General features: G+C 40.3%; 1 protein-coding gene across 5 annotated transcripts in view; it reads left to right on the top strand.

The window, feature by feature from the left end:
* Positions 1-2,152: 2,152 nt before the first annotated feature.
* Positions 2,153-23,469, top strand: part of CHRDL1 (chordin like 1) — a 115,790-nt gene continuing 94,473 nt past the window's right edge. The window contains exons 1-2 of one of the 5 annotated variants that reach the window (XM_082377262.1): positions 2,153-2,828; positions 6,359-6,507. In XM_082377262.1, coding sequence (XP_082233388.1) covers positions 2,677-2,828; positions 6,359-6,507 — 301 coding nt within the window. In that variant the 5' untranslated portion in view covers positions 2,153-2,676. The remainder of the gene's footprint in view (positions 2,829-6,358; positions 6,508-23,469) is intronic. The other 4 variants (XM_082377260.1, XM_082377264.1, XM_082377263.1 and 1 more) reach the window with 4 other exon arrangements.

Raw genomic sequence — 23,469 nt, 5'->3', positions numbered from 1 at the left:
AAGATCTGGTAGGAAGTCTAGGTTAGGACCCATGTTGGAGTTCCCAATTCAGAAATCAAGACTGGAACTAATACAAGAACCAACAGCATTTACACTAATGAAGAACCTTTTAGAGAATTCCAGCACCCCCTTACACAGTCGCCAAGTGTACAAGAGATCCTGAGCAAAAACTGCCCAGTTGAAAAGAACCATTCGATCATAATAAATCATTTTAAGCTTTTAAGGTTTTGGGATGGTTTGTTATGCAGTAATCAGAGTACTACATCAAGCAAGGGGAGCCAGTGGTTGTAGCCAAATAGATGAGCTCTTAAATCTCAGTGAGTCTACTGATTTTAAATGCTAAGATCCATGTTTGTCCCAGGCTGTTCCCTGAAACCCATTTTCCTGAATACTCTCTCAGCATGTTGAGAGTGATGATGGGGGTTGGGGGATGTAGATACAAAGGAAATTGAACAACCAGTCCTTGGCCTTGAAGAACTCAGTGTAGTGAGACAAAACATCAGTGCCTTAAATGGCTTGAGAACAGTTATAAGGCAACAAATCAGCAAGTTCAAACTAATATAGTACAGCACAGACTGAATGCATGTGGCAATGTAAATGTATGGCTACCCAAGCAGCAGGATGGAGCTAGACATTTTGGGCCCTGAAGGCAACATTTCAGAAAGGGCCCCCCTTTCTTTGTTAACAGTGAAATAATCATCTCCAGCAATTCAGGGGCTAGTTGGGTGATATTAACACTTGTGAAGGAAGAAAAAGGAAGTAACTTCCAGGGACAATTATTCTTGTTTTAAATTTCCTTTGTTCTCTCTTCCTGATGTATGATTTTTTTGGCAAGTTAAAGTTTCCCTGAGCTTCAGTTTCCTCATCTATAGACTGGAGATAACAGCCAGAGAGTAGTAGATTGAAAGTCAGGAAATCTGAACTGGAATCTCAAATCTATCATTTACTAGCTGTGTGACCTTGGATACATTACCTCTCCGGCCCCCTCCTCCGTCAGTTTCTTCTTCTGTGACAGGAAGAGGTTGAGCTAAATGGTCCAGAAGGTCCGCACAAACTCTAACATTCGAGGCCACACAGAGATCATTCAGTTTGTTGTGAGAGTTTAAAAAGTAATGAAGCAACATGGATGGACCTAGAGATAGATTGTCATACTGAGTGAAGTAAGTCAGACAGAGAAAGACAAATATCATATGACATTGCTTATATGTGGAATCTAAAAAAAGGGTACTAATAAACTTGTCTACAAAACAGAAATAGAGTTACAGATGTAGAAAACAAACTTACAGTTACCAGAGGGTAAGTGGGGGGAGGGATAAGTTGGGAGACTGGGATTGACATATACACACTACTATATATAAAATAGATAACTAATAAAGTCCTACCGTATAGCACAGGGAACTCTACTCAATACTCTGTAATGGCCTATATGGGAAAAGAATCTAAAAAAGAGTGGATATATGTATACATAAAACTGATTCACTTTGCTGTACATCTGAAAGTAACACAACATTGTAAATCAACTATACTCCAATAAAAAATTAATTAAAAAAAAAAGTAATGAAGATGTATATGAAAGTGCTCTGTAAGCCATAACGTGGCATGTAGATGTTAGGAGTATCCATATCATGCAGTCCCACGTCGAAAAAAGCCCTGCAGCTCTCCTCTAAATTTAGGGGCTTAAATATAAATGGGTACTGTCTCTCAAGGCAACGCTTTCAGGCCCTTAGAGGATTCTGGTAATTCGTTGTAACTATACTTCATCGAATAAACACAAATTTGGACTAGTCTGTCCCAGGCTCACCAAGGCATCAGCAGCGCTATTGTGATTTCAAGGATGGGTTCTTGACCCAACTCAAAATCCTAAGGACTGTTAGAACGGTGATGGCTGTGGTGGGCCACTCTAAGTTTTCTTCAAGACACCTAACAGTTAGTGGAGGCCCTTTCCGTGGGGCTTAGGAGCCCTCTGTGGGCGAAAGCAGGTTTCTAAGTCGTCCCCTGTTCCTCCACACACACACCCATCTCCATCCTGCCTTTAAGGGCACCAACGCTTGGTCACTTCATTAGCCGCGACGTGGATTTGGGAGACGCCCGGAAATGATACGCAGCCTGCTAGGGCATAATTTTCGAGGCCAACTCATCCTGCGTCCCGCGCACCGGCTCAGGACCAGGCCAGGTGCACGCAGAGAGGCCGTCGTGCGGGAGGAGAGGGGGTTGCGGGCTTCCAGCGGGGAAGTCAGAGGGTAGCCGGGGTCTTCAGGCCGCGCGCGAGCGGCGGGGAAGCTCCTAGGTGCATCCAGCGCAGAGGTGGGTGGAGGGGCCGGAGGAGATGTGCGGTCCCTTTAAGACCCCAACGCTCGCTTAGCCAGAGGAGGGGGGTGCCGTGTGGGCGCTGCGTGATGGGAAAGTCGCCGGCTGAGCCTCACACTTTCTCCCGATTTCTTAACTTTCGGGTCGGGGGAGCGGGGAGAGAGCGGCGGTGGCGGGGCGGAGAAGGGGTGCGGGCTTGCAGCGGCTGCTTGCTCGCGGAATTCCCGCCCGCGCCGAGCGGCCGGCCTCTCGGGCCAAGTGGGGAGCGGGCGGCGGGCGGGCAGGTGGCCCCGGGCCGCCGCGCCCGCGCCTTGGCTCTGCCCCCGGGAGCCGAGCGAGCCGCTGTTCCCTCGTGGTGTGAGGGCGGTGATGTTTTTCCTCCCACCCACTTTTGAGTCCCCCCTCCCCCCTCGCGCGCACTCCAGCTCTCGCCACAACCTGCGAGTCCCCGTCCTCGGAGGAGCGCCCCGGGGAGCTCGGAGCGCTTGCACGCGTGGAAGACGGAGGAGGCCGGTGGCCAGGTCAGTGAGCGGTGTCCGGCGCCCGTTTCCCCTCCCTTCCTTTCCAGCCTTTGCACAGGTGGGCCGTCTTCCCCCAGGGCGCCCAGAACTTCCCCGACCTGCCACCCTAACCCGCTCTCCGCCGCAGCTGCCCGCGGCCCGGCTGGAGATGGAACCCAGGGCGCCAGACCAAGGCAGGTCGGAGGGCCCCGGATTCGAACTCACCACTCGCCACTCTCGCTCGGCCTGCGTAGTTCCAGGCTCTGGAGCTGCGGGGAGGCCACTTGGGTAGCTAACTAACGGGTTTCTACGGTCCCCTTAGTGATCGCATGTGTCCCGAGCCTTTTGCTGGCTTGCTGAGGTGCCTCGGCCCCGTAGGTAGTTCATACGTGCTCAAGTTAACCAAACAGGGCGGACTGGGCGAGGAGCTCCTCTATGCTCCCTCTGGACATCTGCCTCATTTTCCGGCCCGGACCACTGGGGTCTGGGCTGGAGACGCTAGGCTCGGGGAGCAACGCAGTGTTGCCAGAACTTAGGGCCTAGAAAGCCTGCCTTCTGGTCCCTGCCGGCCCTGCCACTAACTTTATGAGAATGGGCAATTGAGTTCTCTGGGCTCCAGGGTGCCCATTTTGAAGGTGGAGTTGTTGTGGGGAATAAAATGAAATGATAGATAGCAAAGGTGTTTTGCAAGCCAAATGGCGGGGCATTGTTCTTCAGTCATAGCAGCGATGAAGGCATCTCGACTCAGACCAGAGAGACACCCTGGCCTGAAGCTGCCATTTTTCAGTGACAACCTACCACCAGTGAACCGAGCTTTTCTTGTTGGGTGGTAGACCGGGGAGAGGATTTTAGCTGATGGACACGGGCCTGAGAATCCAGTGTCTTCATATTGTTTGTTGGAAGGAGAATTGTTACACTGGAGGCTGTCCCACAGATGATAGTGAATGTGAGATTGCAAGGGCATTGAAGCCTCTTGGCAGGATTAAAGAAACACTGTGGGTCCTGAAGAGCTGGCCGATGTGCTCATCCCTTAGCCTTCCTTTGGGAACGTCTCTGGTTCTGTTCTACCCAGGAGACCTCTCCTGTGAACCGACAGACCCCTGACACTTGATGGCCCAGATTGCCTTAGCAGCCCCAGCCTGGCAAGGAGCCCTTGGTCCCTTTGCTTGATGCAAATGAACTTTGTGAATGCTTGTTTCACGGAGGCACCTTAATGGATACATTCCTTTAGGTTCTGACCTGTTTCTTTTTCTCTTGTGAAGCCCACTCACCCTCTCCCACTCTGCAGTGTTAGTCCCAGAGTTTTGTTTTCTTTGTTGTTTTCTTGTTGGGGCCTGGATGCCCCCAAAATATGTCAATGGCTACATTTCTAAGTAACCTGTAAAAGAGCCAGTGCAAGTTCAACGGCACAACGGCCTGTGTGAAGCAGACAGAGAGTTAATACCGAAATAACTCCAGTTAACTGGGTCAAAGTGTAATTTGAAAAATTAAGGACAGTTTGGCTCTTTGCAAGTGTAAGAGTCGGCATGCTTGCTGAGCAATGCTTGCTGGTGTTTATTGCTGCAGCCCCAACAAATGTCTTGAACTGCCCCCCTCCCCCAAAAGAAAAAGTTAAAGCGATAAAGAGAAATTGAACGGAGACCTGGGGAGGGAACTCTTCCAGGTTTATAGCTCTGCACAGAATACAAAGGCAGGACTTCAGGATCTTGTAAATCAGAAGTGATTATTTATAAAGAGATTCCTTTTCTGATGTTCTACATCCCAGCCGGGGAGGCCACACAGATGACAGGAACGCCAAAAGAGATTAATTGCTCTCTAGTCACCAACTTTTCTCTTTGCTCATACCATTAGTTGAGACCCAAGAAAAGCAAAAAAAAATTCTAAGAGCCGTTTTCTTGCCAGCTCGAATTATGAGGCAATGCTACTGTTCACCGAATCACCCAACTATTGTACAAGAAAAACAACCCGGTTGGTTCTTGCATGGGGAGACCCGAAAACCGTGGTTTCAGAAATCCCCCCTGAGACCCATTGCGATTGTGATAAATTGGATTTCAGCGGTTAAAAAAAAAAAATCTTTCTCCTTTGGAGGCTTGGGGGATAAGCTTATTAAAGTAGGCTCAGGAAGAGCCTCGCTGGGATGAGGAGCTGTGTTAAAGCGTTCGTGGAAATGATTTGCTTCGGTGGAACCTGGTAACTCTCAGAGGACAGAGGTAGACATTCCAGTGATTGAAGCTGGGCCAAAAGCTCACAGAGGGGACCAAGACATGAGAACCCAGGTCTTTGGAAGGCTAGGAACATGTCCCAGGAGAATTTATCCTTGTTTAAGGAGCAGGGAGGACGTAGAGAGGCAGACCAGTTCTGCAAATCCTGGCTGATAGCATAACTTATTCTCTATGGACAGTTTTTCTTTGGTTGCATACTCGTAATTTGAAACAATGGATTTTAAATTACCTGGCCAACTTCATAGCGTTTAAAGTAAGAGCTGTGGCATCCACATCATGGCCCAAAGACAATTCAGCTCTCCGGAATGATCATCTTGCATTCCACCCAGCTCGCTATACTCAATATTTAGGTTGGACCCTCTGAAAAGATCGTTGAGCTCAGTTCCCATCCAATGTTAACCCCAGACTGAAATGTGGTGTTTCTCGAATTATTTAAATATTTTCAAATCACCCATTGGAAGAGTTTTGCCAACTCTGAAGTCTATGGAAATGCCCTGTGTTTGGATATGAGCTATAGCAAACCTTCTGTGTTCTGAGGCTCAGAAGGTTTAAGATTTCCACCCCTTAGACTGGAAATGCATGTCTCCTATTTTTAAGAATTGTAGGTGCTTTTTTGATGGTCTTTTGCATGGTGATGCGATGTGAACACATTACCTGTTTAAGTTTGCCCACTATCCCTTAAAAATGGTCCATTTTAGATTTCCATTTCACAAGGGACTTCATGTGAGAGGAATATGCCTAAACCATTCAGGTGTTTAAATTGCATCCATTTGCTAATTACATCTATCTTTTCTAACACAAGTACCCAAACCGAAGATCCTTATAGATCTCATAGGAGACACAGAAGAAACATTGATCACTCGTGCCTCATCCCTGAAGGATTAATAATAACGGTAGTCTTGAAGCTAAGATCAGTTAACTTTCATTTCAGAAATTGTTTGGGTCACTGCCTATTATTTTTGTTTGCCAAAATGGCCATTTTGCAAACCCCAGTTTCCCTTTTCTCCCAAAGAAAATCTCTTGAGAAATCAACTTTAATTCCCTTAGAAATGAGGATTTCAAAATTTATTTTTACTTTCCTATGACTTGCCTGCAAGGATTTAGCCTCAGCGTTGGATAGGAATGTATGTTCATCCACTTGAATTTCTCCCCACAGTCTTTGCAAGACAGGAGAGGCAAGTTCTCTTTTCTTAGCAGAAAAACAATGCTTGCACTTATGTAAATTCTCCAGCACTTTTCCCCCAGCAAGTTAGGAGCCTAAGCATCAGAGATCTCCATCAGTTCCAGAGGATCTGTTCTAAGTCTTTTCTTCTGCTTTCTTCCCAACAGCTTGAGTACACAGGGCCCTGAAAGTTTCAAGTTGCCTTTTGCAGTGGCCAGAATGAGAAAAAAGTGGAAGATGGGAGGCATGAGATACATCTTCTCCTTGTTGCTGTTCTTTCTTTTCCTAGAAGGAAGCAAAACAGAGCAAGTAAAACGTAAGTGTCTTGAGTTTAAAAAACAAGATACTTTCTTGTAATTTCTTTGAAAATGTGATTATAATCTGAAGTGATTGTGATTTAGCCCAAATGTGGCCATGCCATTATTCTAAGAGAAGAAAGTGAATGTTACTGGTTTATGCCTGAGTTGGTAAAAGAATGAGAGCTTTGAATCGGGCTAACTAAATTTGGGGCTGTTTTTCTGATTATCATATAGTTTTCATCTCATAGAACACATGACACATTAGCCTATTTTCCTTTTCCTGTTCTAAACTGTACAAATCTCATTCCATTTTACGTAATTCTTGAAATATCTGACAGATGAGCTGGATTTTTTCCCAAATTTCAGACTCTTCAGCAAAGGTTTTCAGTTTATGAAAAAGAATAACACCGAAAAGAAAAAAAGAAAAAAAAAAAAGAAAAAAGTAAAGCAGGCTCTGCCTCTTCCCTTCTGCTGAAAAACGAAGAAGGAAAAAACCTTCACATGAACTGGGTTGAGATGAAAAATCCTTTGAGGAAATTGAGATTCCAGGGACCGTGAGCAAATTGGATGCCATTTATTGAAAGGAACGTCCCCGCAAAGCCAGGGAATATTTCTAGAAAGTCAGCGATCCGTGTGATGGGCTGACACATTGGAGAAAGCAGAGTGGCAGGAAAGGGGGGTAATTAACCCTCCTCGCAGCCACATTTGGGAGATTTATGAGTAACCGTTGACACCTCTGCTCTTGTTAGGAGCTTTCTGCTTGCCTTTGCCCACTGTGAGCCTCACCTTCTTTGGGCCACTTGCAGTCACCTCTGAGGTGGACCCTGGCCCTAAATTTGATGGAAAAGCCATCGCTCTAGTTCCCCTTTTTGGCTGCATCAAAAGAAGCACAAAGTGGAACTGGTCCAAGAGGGGCATTCTCTGCTCCACTGAACTTATTCATGAGAAGGAACTGTGCAAATATGCTTGGTAGGAGCTGAAACAGCATCTGAAGCCCATCACTTAAACATTTATCTCCTTTATCAGCATAAGTTATATATATCAGGCATGAGGCTTGCTGACAGGGAGAACAGTGCCAAACCTGTTCCATTGTTACCTGTGTTTCTGCCCCACTACGATTTTCATAGTAAAGTGAGTCTCCTTCCTGGGGGAAATAGTGCTTTTGATTAGGCTTTTAAACATGAGTAATCCGTGGTGATATCTAGTATGATCGAGGCACAGAAGGAAGTTTAGCAGGACACGGGATCGGTAAGGAAGCTTGGATCAGCCTCTTCTCTTGCAGTCCTCAACCGACCTCCTTCTCCTTCTACTTGAATATGTAGTCGACCTCAGAACCCTCCTCTTCCAGAAGTCCTCCTTGATTTAAGTGGATATGATAGAAAAGTTGTCCATCCATTCTCAGCTAAGCTCACAAGCAGCTGGGCTTAAAAATCCTTCCTCTCTTAGGAAGAAACTTCCCTTCTGGACTTATTGGCAGCATGTGGAAGCTTGCAACTGTTAGAAGACCATCTCTTCTGGGAAGCCTTCCATATTCGTGAAGAATTGAGGAATATTGTCCATGCAACTTAGAGCTTAACTGACAAACCAAAGAAAAATATGATTGAAAAACGATTGACAGACCGCCAAAACTATCACTCTCTGACATTTCCTACTGCTTATGAGCCTGTCCCAAGCCCCTTTGATACTCAGTTGGTGTCAAAATGATTATGTAACAGATGGCCTAGGGGACCAGTTCTGGTCTAGTGTTTCAGGCTTATAGTCAGGTAATGAGGCTAAGGTCATGGTCATTCCCTGAATGAGCCACTCAGCATCATTCTTTGTGGCCACACCCAAGCTAACCATCTCGAAGACATGTGCAAAGTTACCTCCACTAAAAGGAAACTCTCAAAGCATATGCCCTAGGTATGTTGCCTTGATACACACACACACACACACACACACACACACACACTCTACATGCGCAGAGATTTATATTACAGCTCTAAGAGAAGTTAGAAGCAGTGGGGAATGATTACATAAATGATCCATGTAATGTACTATTATGCTACCATTCAAACACTGCTTATTGAAAATTTGATAGCCTGGGAAAATGCTTATATTAACTTATTTTAAAATTCCTTAAATTATAAAATTAATAATACTCGTTGTACAAAATGATATGAAAGTATCTGAACTTCATAAAGAACCTGTATCTCTCAACACCCATCCCACTCCCCAGGGATGACCGTTACTAATAGTTTGCTGTGTGTTCTTCCAAACTCTTTTCTCTTGTGTTATAAAAACATATATACATGTCTGTAGCGTTTTTTCTTTTACAAAAATTGGATATTATATGTATTTTTTTCTGTAACCTGCTTTTATTCAGCAGTGTGTCCAGGACATCCTTCCATGTCAGAACATTGCAGTGTAACAGTACCATATTCTTTCTAATGTATACATAGTTCCCAATTATATGAGTGTGCCGTGGTTTGTTTAACCAGTCCCTATTTGTAGATATTTAGGTTGTTTCCAGTTTTTGCTATTATTATAAGTAAGGCATTAATGGATGCCTTAAGGCACTTAGGCAAGTATTTGTGAGTAACTGTTAGGTCAAAGTGTATGTTCAGTTTTAATCTTGGTAAGAACTATCAAATTTCCTTCAAAAAAAGTTGTATCAATTTATGCTTCCACCGTCTTTGTATGCATGTCCATTTCTAATTCCTTCACTGAAAGTATTATTAATCTTTGTATTTTAGGGCCAGTTTAATAGGGGAAATAATATTTCAGTTTTGTTGTGATATTTTCCTATTACTGGAGTATCTTTTCAATTATTTTTAATTCAATTGTATTTCTTCACTGAATTGGCTTTCATTTGGGTGCATGTCTTATTGATTTGCAAAAGCTTATTTATTAACATAACATCAAATGTTTTTATTAACTTTTGTATTTCACATATTATTTTCCCAGTCTGCCATTTGATTTAAACTTTGTATAAGTTGTACTTTCCCATACAGAAGTTTTAAATTTTCCTGTAGTCAGATCTGTCGTTCATTTCCTTTATGCCTGCCCTGTGCGGCATGTGGGATCTTAGTTCCCTGACCAGGGATTGAACCCGTGCCCCCTGCAGTGGAAGCGAGGAGTCCTAACCACTGGACCATGAGGGAATTCCCTACCACTCCATATTCTTGTATTTTCTTCTACTGCTTCCATAATTTGGGGTTTTACCCATAATTCTCTGTTCTATCTGAAATTTATATTCATGCATGGTGTGCAATAGGGAACTAATTTTTTATCTCTGGGTGGTAGGTGCACGACTGTTACTTTTGTTCATTTTTGTACTTCTCTTTATTACAAAGTTTCCACAATTGGCAAATACTACTTTTACAACAGGTAAAAGTCCTTTAAAGTAAAAGGACATCTTGTTTCCCATATTTCTACCGTCGAGTTCTAGAGAAGGGTATAGGTATGGGAGTGGAAGGAGTAAAAAGAGGTTTTTTTTTTTTAATTAAAAAAAAAAACTAGAAAAACTTCAGGAAACATGTAAGTGTAAGGTTAATAAAGCTTCCCGTCTCTCTTTGTTCCCTGATACCATTTTACGCAAGGAAGCCAAGGTTTTTGATTTTTCACAGGCTGGTTCGAGTGTAAGTTTCTAGGTCAAGGCAGATGCTCTTGTAGCCTGTTTGCTCTCCTGTTTTAGGCATCAGGGTGGAATGAGGGGGAATGCTGTTATGGTCAAAGATGCTCACTCAATTGGTGTAGAATCTGAGGGGGTCTGGAGAAAATGCTTTAATTGCAGAAAGCTGTTTGCACCAGGAAAAGTAGAAGTGGGTGCTACCACTTGCTAGTAGCTAATTAGCCAGAATTCCCTTGCTCTCACAGGAGGGAAAACAGGTTCAGGAACCCAGGAAATACTGACGGTGCATCACAGTGGATGAATGAGCCATTTATGGCTTATATAAAAGTTTGTTACTGTCCAGAAGCAGCAAGGTTTGAGGTCTTTAGCCGGGATAAGGTCTTTGTGTAACTCCATTATGCTCTGTTGTTAAAGTTGTAGTCAAAAGAGGCCAGGAAGCTCTTTTGAAGTTCAAAGAAGCATAACATTCAGTGCTTAATATTCATGCAAATATAGGACAAACAGGCTGAAGGATTTGCCTCTTTTGGCAATTCTGACTTAGGTAATGAACTATTGATCAAAGTGAGGTCGAAGAATTGAGTTGTTAAGAATATTCAATTACGTATTTCAAATGGACCAGCCTGTGCCAAGGCTGGCAGTCGTCCTGGGGAGAGAAATTGTTTGTGTATTTCATGGCGTCCATTCCTGCTTTATAAGGTGAGTTAGCTGGATCTTCCAAGGGACTAGATTCTCATTCATTTTTCTCCTCAGGAGAAAAGCTTCCAACATTTGTATTTGCTTGAAAATGGGCCTCTGAACTTCCCAGGAAGGGCGAGTCCCCACAAGAGTGAAGGGAAGGAAGAGGATACTTAGAAAATTTATTTATTGTGAAAGCCAACCACAAAGGCTTGAGTTTTGCACCTCTAGATTCTCACTTGGATGTTCGAGGTGATTTTCTTGACAAGAGAAAGAAGCTAGCAGAAGAGTAGACCCGTTGACATCTTAGGGGTTTAAATAGATGGAAGTAGAATAGATGAAGAATACCTTAAAATTAGATAGCTTAATGCTTTTCAAAGTATGTTCATAATTATTTTTTATACTGGGGGCGGGGGGGGGGAACCAGTGGGGTTGGGTATGGAAGCTCTGGAGTCCATGTAGATCCAAACCCCAGCTCCGTGACTTTCTTACTTCCCTTGGGAACGTTGCTTAATCTTTCCAGCTTCAGTGGTCTTATCAGTACAGTTGGGGAAAAATAGAGCATTGACCGTCAGCATGGTCATTTGAAGAACTGGTGAAGCTGCTCACACGGAGTGCTTTGCGACAGTGGCTGGCACACAGTCTTTAAAAAGTGGTAGCGATTCAAGTAACTCTCTTGCAAGCCAAATGATATGATCCCCTTAATTTTCAGATGAGAAACTTGAAACCCAGTGAGGTCAAGTGACTTAGTACAAGGCCAGACAGCAAGTCCAAGGCAGCGCCAGAATGAAAACCCAGGTCTCCAAGTTCAGTGTTCTGTTCACTACACCAGTTTGTGTCTAGCAGTTCTCTGAGGAAGCCAGTGCATTCTCTTGAACAGAAGCCCAGTCCTTTGCACATGGCAGCCACTTAACACATGAGATGAACCGAGTAAATGAATAAAGAACTCTGTAACCAGAATTCCTAAGAGAGGCAGTATACTATTGGGGAGTTCAAAGACAGAGACTAGGGCTAAAGTTATTCTGGAACCTAAATAAGCTAAGCCAAAGGAAATTTGTGAGGAAGATTAAAAATATGTGCCTTTATGTCCACACGTCTTAGATTTCCCTGACTTCTCAGTAGGATTGGAATGTCCTCATAGTCTAATGGCGAGTGGACTGTGCTTTAAGTCAGGGGAACCTGGTTTCTGGTCAGTTCTGTTGCTTGCTGTGTGGTATTGGTTGAGTCATTCATGCTCTCTCTGAACTAAAGATTCTCTACTCTCTAACTGAGAGGAATTCTTGCTTTCTGGACAGCACACTAAAGGATGCCAGAATAGGGGTTGGGGAGGTGGGACAAGGGAAACCAAGGCTCTGGTTTTAGATACTTGGAGCACACCCGGACTTTTATCATTGACACAAGATTGTTGCAAAGAGTATTTTATTCATTTAAGATTTATAGCCTGCCTACTTCTAAAAAGATTAGATACAGGTTATATATGAAAGAATAGTTGCAAGATGACTTTTTAAAAGATGAAAAAAAAAATGGAGGCAATCTGAGGAAAGTAGAAAGGGTAGATGTTCTGAACACCTGCTTTGGTACATTATTCACATTCTAAATTGGCTTATGATTCCTGAAGAGATAAAAAGAGAAACTTTCCATTGGTGGGCAAGAGAAAATTACAGTTTCATCTATAGAGATTTATTTCCCACCTCCCACTTACTCAAACAGTATTAATGATGGGATGTTTGCATGAAGCACATTCTGGGTGGTACAAAGACACCAACTGTAACCTTAATTTCATAGAAGAGAGAAGAAGTGTGTTCGGCATTTCTTTATTAACCCTCTGTAAAGAAAGAGGGCAAGTATTAAATTTTAACTCAGTAAAAGTCTTTCTGTAAGTGCTAAGGAAAAGTGGTCCAGATATTTTAACTTTGGATGCTATAAGTTAATTGAAGGCTAGAACATGTAAATGTTATACAAATGGTTGTTTAATATGTCTAGTAGACTGCATTGTCAATTATCAGATGCCCTAAGCAAAGTTTATATTAACGTGATTTTTTCTATTTAAAAACAGATGCTCATTTTAAAAAAAAAATACCTGAGGCAACTCTTTATTTATTTATTTTTGGCTGTTGGGTCTTTGTTGCTGCACGTGGGCTTTCTCTGGTTGTGGCGAGCAGGGGCTACTCTTCCTTGGGGGGTGCGGGCTTCTCATTGCGGTGGCTTCTCTTGTTGGTGGAGCATAGGCTCTAGGCATGCAGGCTTCAGTAGTTGTGGTGCGTGGCCTTCAGTAGTTTTGCCTCGCGGGCTCTAGAGCTCAGGCTCAGTAGTTGTGGCGCACGGCCTTAGCTGCTCTGCGGCATGTACGATCTTCCCAGACCAGGGCTCGAACCCGTGTTCCCTGCATTGGCAGGCGGATTCTTAACCATTGCGCCACCAGGGAAGGCCCATATGCTCATTTTTTAACATTCAGAAGTACATAAAAATATTAGGAAAACAAAAGTCATTGGTAATCTCAACATTTACGTTAATCATGGTTAATTGGCATATAGACTTCTAGTCTTTTTTTCTATGCTCAGCTGTACATACATATTATTTTACAAAAATGAAGCACTGTCTTGTAGTGAATTTGGTTTATTATGCCAATTAACGACTGATTCTCTAAAATGCACCTGTAGTGGAGATATAACTCATGTTGTCTAAAGCGAAAGCTGAATATTTTAGATGCCAGTTGCAGAACATGCAAAGTCGATTCTGTTGTGAAAAGTTCAAGAGCACAACTTGAATTCTTGACCAAGCAGAAAGTAAACCCCTTTTAGCAGAGACTTGTGCAGCTGAGGTGCTGATAGAAAAAACAATTTGTTTTTTTTCGAAGAAGAGCTTTGATTTTTGCCCAAAGTCCTATGCCAGATGACAAGTAAGAGATGATTTTAGCCAGAAAAATTATTCAGATTAGGTTTCACCAGCTGAACAGCCTTTCTGTAAAAGGATCTCCCATGGCCTCATAGTAAAGACTAATGAGAATACCATCAAGTCCCAGTTATCCATGTTAATGGGAGATAGAAGGGCACAATGAATTGAAATTTCATGGAAAATCTCCATTTCTCAACTTAGCCAATAATGTCGCCTTGTTCAACTGTCAAACCTCTTTGAAATATGGACCCTTTTCTTCTCATTGAGTCTGCCCACCTGCTAATAGAAAAGCTAGTAGAAAAGGCTGGAAGTGGGAAGGCCATGCTGTGCATAGGCCACTCAATATATGTTAAGTTGAATTGATTTTGGACGAATGATCCAACAAATAGGAATAAGATAATTAACCCCCAGATAAAGAGGAATAAGCTGTATACTCAAAGTGAAGAACTTGGCTTTTTCCTGGCTTTCCTTTTTCATTGGCTTCCACAGCCTGGACGTGAAGTCTTAAAGCCCTGAGGAAATCTGACTGAGACTTCAATTCTAGAAACCCAATTTCCAGAGAAATAGGACCCTTTTTTTCTGTAGTAACTACTACATCCTGCCCTTCCTCCATTCTGCTTCAAGTTTGATGAATGACAGAAGGAAAGTACTTGGGCTTTTAATTTTTCCTTCACTATTATAGTAGTCTTTTTTTAAAAAAAATAAATTCTTAAGGAATTTGTTTACTTGATTTGTCCTCTCATATAATGAACAGCAAAAATTCATCTCTCCCTTTCTACTGACTGTATGTGTTATAATAAAATAAATATTATTGTAATACTTACATGATGATGTGTCTACGGTAATAGCTCTTATCGAAAACAGCTCATGGGAATATTTTCTTGCCTTTAGACTGGTGATGAAGTTATTGACCTTTTGACCTAGTCCTGGGTGCTAGACAGTAATGGTTAGGCAAAACATTGATGGCATAGTGGCACATCTCTGTTGTTTACTTTTTGTCATCATTGTTTCTGTTAACAGGGGCCCCTAAAGTAGCAGGGATTGCCACTTTTAATTAGGGCCAGCTGAACCATTTGAAAAATAGCTATGATGATGCAGGTTGAAGGTCCATCTCAAATGTTAGTTGGAATTCCTTTGGGATCAAGTTCTACTCAACAGATACCATGAGTTAGTGGTAAGTCATGAATCCTCCAGCTGGTATCTCTCAGGTACTGGCAAGTGATAAGCTTACTTTTCTTGCCTATATCTCCTAGAAGTTGGCGAGGCATCATTGTTTCAATAAAATCAGCTCACTTGTGCTTCTTGTACAAGATGATATACTGGAACTTTAGGTGTGGTCAGTGATGCTGTGTAACTCATGAAATTCACTCCTGGGTGACGGCAGAAAGTTTTTAAAAGTTCAGACTTATAAGCATGTGCTGAAATGGACTTTATCGTAGTTTCTGAAAATTGATCATTGTTCGGTGTACTCATGGAGAGATCAGCTATAATTGTGCTAACTGCTCAATCTTGGACAGCCATGGTAAAAAAATGTCTTAAAGATTATATGTAATGAATGTAATTGCTATGTAATTGAAAAAAAATCAGTGTCAGTAATTACAGAAGCATTGTTTAATAGCACCAGTGACGTTACTGTTTAGCTCCTTGTCTCTGCCTTCAGTTCCTGAATTTGCTCCTTCCAGGAATAAGTGGATTTCTGTCTGGGGCATAATTGTCAAAATCCCATGTTTCTGAGGTAATAGGACCAAGGTACTTGATGAAGACCATTATATTTGCATTTATGGTCGGGTTTCTCTCCAAAGTTAGTGTTTGAGTAAGATATTTTCATCCTCAAGACGCATAGCTTGTAAGACACTAGTATCGTAATATGAGATAAATGCCATGTGAGTATTATGAGGAAAGTGCTGATAGGTATAAAGAGAATGAAAAAGAACCTTTAGCTGGGGTACTCTTGTCTTCCCAACTAGATTTCATAGCCTTTGAAAGCATGGGCACTATTTCATACTTTATGATTTATCATTGAGATGGATACCAAAAAAATGCAAAATGAAGTCTGCCAGCTGTACCATCTCATATAATCTATTTGAGCATAACTTGACTTCACTACAGACAACACCTGATTCTTTAAAAGGTGAGCAAAGCTGTGTCTCAAAGGTAGGGTGGAAGGGTATTTTGAGAAAAAGTTAGGCAAGAATGTGTGGAAGCCCATTATTTTTCAAGTTCTGAAAGTGGGTGACATGCACCTTACAACCATGTAGCAAGACAGGCAAAATGCTATAGTGGTTCCAATCCTTGGCTCTGAGGCCAGACTATTGAGGTTTGAATTCCAGCTCCATACATTGACTAGTCATGTCAACTTAGGCAAGTTACCAAACCTCCCTGTGCCTCAGATTCCGCATCTGTAAAATGGTGCTAATAATGCGATCTACGTTGTAGGGTTGTGGTGAGAATTTAGTGAATTTATGGATGTGAAACCCTTAGAACAGAGCCTGGCTCATAGGAAGTGTTCAACAAATTTTGTTGTTGTTTTTGTTATTACTATTATCATCATTCTCATCTGGCTCTATGTTTTTCAGGACCTGGTTCCTTGGCTCCTTTTTACATTTATCATCTACTTCCTTAGCCTTTGAGCCAAATTTGAGCAGGAAAATTTAGATCACTCAGTTTCACACATTGTCTAGCAATACTCTTTAGAGGCTGAATTTGGGGCAAACAGAATCTATTGGCTAAAGCAAGTTATTTGAATTATCTGTGGTTTTCATGAATAGTGGTGAGCTCAGGTATACTGAAAGGATCCATTTAATAGTGTCCATGAAATAACCTGTCTTAAAGATATTTCAGAGAAATGATAGCAACTTGCTTAAAAGGTATATGTAAAGAATACCCTCCTTGTGGCATCGCTGTATACTGTTCCTTTGGAAACAGACTTTCCTGCAAGTTAGAATCTTTAACAATTTGGATGTGAGTATTAAAAATATGTAAATGCACTTGAAACCCACTTTTTGATAGCATGTCTTATTTTAGTGCTTGCTTAATCTTTCAGGGGTCCTTATCTTTTATTATCCCATTTCTTTTTCGTCAAGAAAGGAATAAATCCCACAGCCATGTAGATCACATCGCTGATAATGAAAGCTCATCCAATTCCATATTTTTAGTAGGTAGATCTGATGTCAACTTCTGAGTGAGCTAATTATTTCTGACAGAATAATCCAGAATCAAATACATAATACACAAGCTTCCATCTTAATTTGCGATACGGATTTAAATCGACAAAGTAATTTCTAGCTTACCTCCATCCAAGGTAAGTGGCTGAAGAACCATACTAGTAAGACAATTTATGCTAGCCTAATAATGCCACTTAAGTAGGCTCCTTCATGGATTTGCTTCTAAGCATATACTCAGATTCTTTTTGAAATGTCTAGATAAGTTGTATATATGAAATACAAATAACTTAGGTGTTTGTCATTTAGATTATAAATTTATTATAGAGAAACAGTCATTCTCCTCTCACCAACATGTGGAAGTTTGCAAAAGGTGCCTCATTTAGATGTTTGTTTTGGGAAATTCGTGATTGTCTCTCCTCAGTTAAAGATGCAGGGATTGTTAAAAATCTTTCCTACTCCATTCTAGAACACCATGGAGCAGAAGTCTAATTTGTGTGTGTACCAAGAAAATTGTATTCCTAAGACTTGGCTGAAAAATATACAAGTTATGTCTACAAAGTAATTTTGATTTTTCTGAGTTCTTTTAATTAATAAATGGTTTTGAGCACTTGCGTTTAGTCCAGGAATATAGCTTAATAGAACAATATTAATAATAATAATGGTAATATCATAAAAGGGGAAATAAAAATAGTTACTAGAAATGAATATGTATTCAACCTTCCTGATAAAGAAAAAAAGAAATATTGTTTCCACTTCTCTCACCAAATTTGCAAAGTTTTAAGCAATTAAAATATCCTGTGTTGGACATTTTCACACACTGCAATTGGAAAGTAAATTAGTGTAGCTTCTCTGGAAGGCAGCTTGACAATGTAGATCAGGAGTTTAAAAGCACTGACAACCTTTGACCCAATAAATCTACTTCTAAGGATTTATATTAAGAAAATAACCAGTATTGCATACACTGGTTTATATCCAAGAATATATATATTTTTAATTTATTTATATTTCGGCCACACCGCATGGCATGTGGGATCTTAGTTCCCTGACCAGGGATCGAACCCGGGCCCCCTGCAGTGGAAGTGCAGAGCCTTAACCACTGGACTGCCAGGGAAGTCCTTATATACGAGGATATTTTTCATGGAATTTTTTTAAAAAGAAAGAGAAGGAAACAATTTGATACCCCCAAATAGGGGATGGGTTAAGAAATTATGGTTCAACTGTGTTAGTGGAGAATCATGTTACTAGGCATGTGGTATGGGGGAAATATTTAATGGCACAAAAACGTACACAATGTGTTAATTTTAGAATGTAGTTTACAAAATGTATTGGGTTGGCCAAATAGTTCGTTCGGGTTTTCCCATAATGGGAAAATGGAACGAACTTTTTGGCCAACCCAATATATTGTATATGCTGTTAATTTTATAATAAAAAACTTTATACACCTTTATGCACAGAAAAGAGACTAGAGACTAGAAAGAACTTCCAGTTTTTGGTCTGACATGTAAAGAGCTTCGAAGTTGTCACTCCCATAAGCAAAAAGCTTAAGGAAGTGAAAATCAACAACTCCTCTTAAATGAATCAGAAAATTGAGGTCACAGGGCAAACTGCCTTGTGTTTTTTACTCTGAAAACTGGAAAGACAGGCTAATACAGTTACCACTGCTGGATCCTGGTAGGAGCACTTAGCAGGTAATTGACTAATTGCTGGCAAAGGAGCATGTTCTAGCCTGGGAGAGAAAAACTCTTTCTTCATGAGTTCTACCTCCAGGATCCCCACCAGGTTCTCAGGTTTGGTGAAAAATTCCTAACTGTTTCAGGTAGAGGAGGGAAAAGTTAACCATTTTGAAATAAGCCCAGAGCTCTTTGTTCTCCATAACTAAGGCCTGGCCTCAAGGGAAATGATTTTACCAGAGCCTAACTGATTTGTTTTGTTTTGTTTTTAATAAATTTATTTATTTATTTATTTATTTATTTTTTGACTGCGTTGGATCTTTGTTGCTGCACGGGGGCTTCCTCTAGTTGTGGCAAGCGGGGGCTACTCTTCATTCCGGGTCATGGGCTTCTCCTTGCAGTGGCTTCTCTTGTTGCAGAGCACAGGCTCTAGGCACACGGGCTTCAGTAGTTGTGGCATGTGGGCTCAGTAATTGTGGCATGTGGGTTCAGTAGTTGTGTCTCGCGGGCTCTAGAGCACAGGCTCAGTAGTTGTAGTGCACAGGCTTAGTTGCTCCATGGCATGTGGGATCTTCCCAGCCCAGGGCTTGAACCCGTGTCCCCTGCATTGGCAGGCGGATTCTTAATCACTGCGCCACCAGCGAAGTCCCTGATTTGGGTTTTATCAAAGCCTAACCAACCTGGAAGAAGGAATATATACCCAACTCCACTAACCGTCCTGTCTCACCTACACTGATGGGGAGGAGCAAAGTTAATTAGCACTTTTGAAGGTCACAGCTCAGGGACATGGATCACTAAAAGACTGAGAGCTAATTATACGATTATAGAACACTTCTTCCCCCACAATTTACTACCACATCAATTGGAGTCCTGTATAATAACAGGAGATTGAAAGGACTGCAAGCCTTAGACACTATTTAAGAAGGAGAACTAGGGAAACCCAAAAACAGTGGTGGGGGAGGGGATAAACAAAGACACTAGGTAAATTTTAGCCTCTGACACCATGGCTACAAAAAACCAGTAAAATTAGCCTAACTCCTAGCTAGATTAACATAGAATCTCACACTAATGCTCTACTTACCTCAGTTACTTTTCCCCAGTACATCGTGTCCAACTTTCACCAAAAAATTATGAGGCATGCTAAAAGACAAAAAAATCAATCTGAAGAGAAAAATCAAGCATCAGAACCAGGCTCAGATATGGCAGATATTTTGAAATTATCAGACTTGGAATTTAAAATAAATAAGATTAAGGTACTAAGAACTCTAATGAAAGAAGTAGGCAAAATGTAAGAGTATATGGGCAATGTAAAGAGAGAGATGAAAACTCTAAGGAACAATCAAAAGGAAATGTGAGAAATCAAGAACACTGTAACAGAAATGAAGAATTCTTTTGATGAGCTCAACAGTACACTGGACATGATTGAAGAACGAATCAGTGAGCTAAAGACATGCCAAGAGAAACTTCCCAAGCTGAAAAAAAATTTTTTTTAATTCAACAGAATATTCAAGAACTGTGGGAAATTTACAAAAGGTGTAATGTGTATGTAACAGGAATACCAGAAAGAGAGGAGAAAGGAACAAAAGAAATATTTGAAGTAATAATGGCTGAGAATTTTCCAAAAGCAATGACAAACAGCAAAGCACAGATCCAGGGAGCTCAGAGAACACAAAGCAAGATAAGTATGAGAAAACCTACACCTAGGCATATCATATTTAAACTACAGAAAATCAAGGACAAAGAGAGAACATCTTGAAAGATGCCAGAGAATTTATGTCGTAGAGTGTTCTGCCTTTGTTTCCCTCTAAGAGTTTTATAGTGTCTGGCCTTACATTTAGATCTTTAATCCATTTTGAGTTTATTTTTGTGTATGGTGTTAGGGAGTGTTCTAATTTCATTCTTTTACATGTAGCTGTCCAGTTTTCCCAGCACCACTTATTGAAGAGGCTGTCTTTTCTCCATTGTATATTCTTGCCTCCTTTATCAAAAATAAGGGGACCATATGTGCGTGGGTTTATCTCTGGGCTTTCTATCCTGTTCCATTGGTCTATATTTCTGTTTTTCTGCCAGTACCATACTGTCTTGATGACTGTAGCTTTGTAGTATAGTCTGAAGTCTGGGAGGCTGATTCCTCCAGCTCCGTTTTTCTTTCTCAAGATTGCTTTGGCTACTCGGGGTCTTTTGTGTTTCCATACAAATTGTGAAATTTTTTGTTCTAGTTCTGTGAAAAATGCCAGTGGTAGTTTGATAGGGATTGCATTGAATCTGTAGGTTGCTTTGGATAGTATAGTCATTTTCACAATATTGATTCTTCCAATCCAAGAACATGGTATAACTCTCCATCTGTTTGTATCATCTTTAATTTCTTTCATCAGTGTCTTATAGTTTTTTGCATACAGGTCTTTTGTCTCCTTAGGTAGGCTTATTCCTAGGTATTTTATTCTTTTTGTTGCAGTGGTAAGTGGGAGTGTTTCCTTAATTTCTCTTTCAGATATTTCATCATTAGTGTATAGGAATGCAAGAGATTTCTGTGCATTAATTTTGTATCCTGCTACTTTACCCAATTCATTGATTAGCTCTAGTAGTTTTCTGGTAGCATCTTTAGGATTCTCTACGTATAGTATCATGTCATTTGCAAACAGTGACAGCTTTACTTCTTCTTTTCCGATTTGGATTCCTTTTATTTCTTTTTCTTCCCTGATTGCTGTGGCTAAAACTTCTAAAACTGTAGAAAACTATAGACCCAATGCAGCCATAAACAAACAAATAAATAAATTAATTAATTAATTAATTAATTTAAAAAATTGTTGAAAGAAAAAACCCACCAACCTAGAATTCTGTATCCAGCAAAACTGTCCTTCAAAAGTGAATGAGAAATACAGATTTTCTCAGACAAACAGAAATTGAAGGAAATTTTCACCAATCAACTTGCCTTGCAAGAAATGTTAAAAGAAATTCTTCAGGAAAAAGGAAAATAATATACGTTAGAAACTCAGATCTATATAAAGAAAGGAAGAGTGTTAGAGAAGGAATAAATGAAGGTAAGAAAAAGTCTTTTATTTTTCTTATTCTTAATTGATCTAACAGAATAAAGTTTGTTCAAAATAATAATAGCAGCAGTGTACTGAGTGATTATAGTTGATGGAAAAGTGAAATGAATGACAACGATTTTATAAAGGATAGGAGAGAGGAATTGGGAATACTCTACTATAAAGTACCTGCAGTAACTGTGAAGCAGTATAGTGTTATTTGAAAGTGGATTTAGATTAGTGTAAATGTGTACTGTAAACTCTAGGGCTACTACTAAATTTAAAAAATAAGTATTATTGATATGCTAAGAGAAGAGAGAAAATAGAATAATAGAAAATGCTCAAATAAAGCCGGAGAAAGCAGAAAAAGAGTGGAATACACACACACACACACAAAGAAAAAAAAAATCAAGGGAAATGAATAGAAAATAATTACAAATATGGTCAGTTTTAATCCAGTTGTATCAATAATCACTTTAAATGTGAATGGTCTATATACACCAATTAAAAGACAGACTATCAAAGTGGATTATAAAGAAACAAGACCCAACTATATGTTGTCTACAAGAAACACACTTTAATTGTAAAGATATATATAGATTAAAAGTAAAGGGATGGAAAAAGATATAGCATGCTAACACATACTAATCAAAAGAAAGTGGGAGTAACTATATTACTTTCAGACAAAGTAGACTTCAGAGCAAGGAAAATTATGTGTATACCTAACAGAGCATTAAAATATGTGATGCAAAAACTGACAGAACTGCAAGAAGATACAGACAAATCCACTATTATAATTAGAGACTTTTACACCCCTCTATTAGTAATTAACAGGATCCAGCAGGCAGAAAATCAGTAATGGTATAGTTAAACTGAACCACACCATCAATCAACTGGATCTAATTGTCATCTACAGAGTATTTCATCCAACAACAGTAGAATACACATTCTTCTCAAGCTCACATGAAACATTCACCGAAATAGACCACATTCATGGGTCATAAAACACACCTTAACAAATTTATAAGAATATAAATTATACAAAGTACGCTCTCAGAACACACTGGAATTAAACTAAAAATCAATAACAGGAAGATACCTGTAAAATCTCAAAATATTTAGAGATTAAACAATATACTTCCAAATAGCACATAGGTCAAAGAAGTCTCAAGTGAAGTTTCAAAATATTTTGTATTATATGAAAATAAAAATATAATCCATAAAAATTCATGGGATATAGTGAAAGCAGTGCTTAGAGGGAAATTTATAGCATAGAATTAATGTATTAGGGGGAAAAAAAGACCTAATGTCAATAATCTAAGCTTCTACCTTAGAAAACTAGAAAAAGAAGAGCAAATCAAACCCAAAGTAAGCAGAAGAAAAGAAATTTTAAAAAATTAAAGCAGAAATCAATGAAAGTGAACCAGGAAAACAATAGAGAAAAATCAATGAAACCAAAAACTGGTTCTTTGAAAAGATCAATAAAATAGAGAAACCTCTAGTCAGGTTAACTAAGAAAAGAGAGAGAAAGCACAAATTACTAATATCAGAAATGAAAGAAAGGCCATCACTACTACCAAAAGCATAATAAAAAATATTATGAACAACTCCATGTCATCATTGTGATAACTTAAGAAGAAACTTACCAATACCTGGGAAGATACAACCAACCAAAACTCACACAAGAAGAAATAGACAATCTGAATAGGCTTATATCTGTTAAAGAAATTAACAATCTTCCAAAACAGAAAGCACCATGCCCAGATGATGTACTGGTGAGTTTTACCAAACATTTAAGGAAGAAATAATACCAGTACTACTCTACAATCGGTTTCAGTAGATAGAAGCAGAGAGAACATTCTCTAACTCATTCTGTGAGACCAGTATTACCCTAATACCAAAACCAGACAAAGACATGATAAGAAAGGAAAAC

This window comes from Balaenoptera borealis, assembly GCF_965194805.1.
Source record: "Balaenoptera borealis genome assembly, chromosome: X".
Classification (NCBI taxonomy): domain Eukaryota; kingdom Metazoa; phylum Chordata; class Mammalia; order Artiodactyla; family Balaenopteridae; genus Balaenoptera; species Balaenoptera borealis.
Note: the sequence above shows the minus strand (reverse complement) of the source record. Positions and strands in the feature narration are given on the sequence as shown.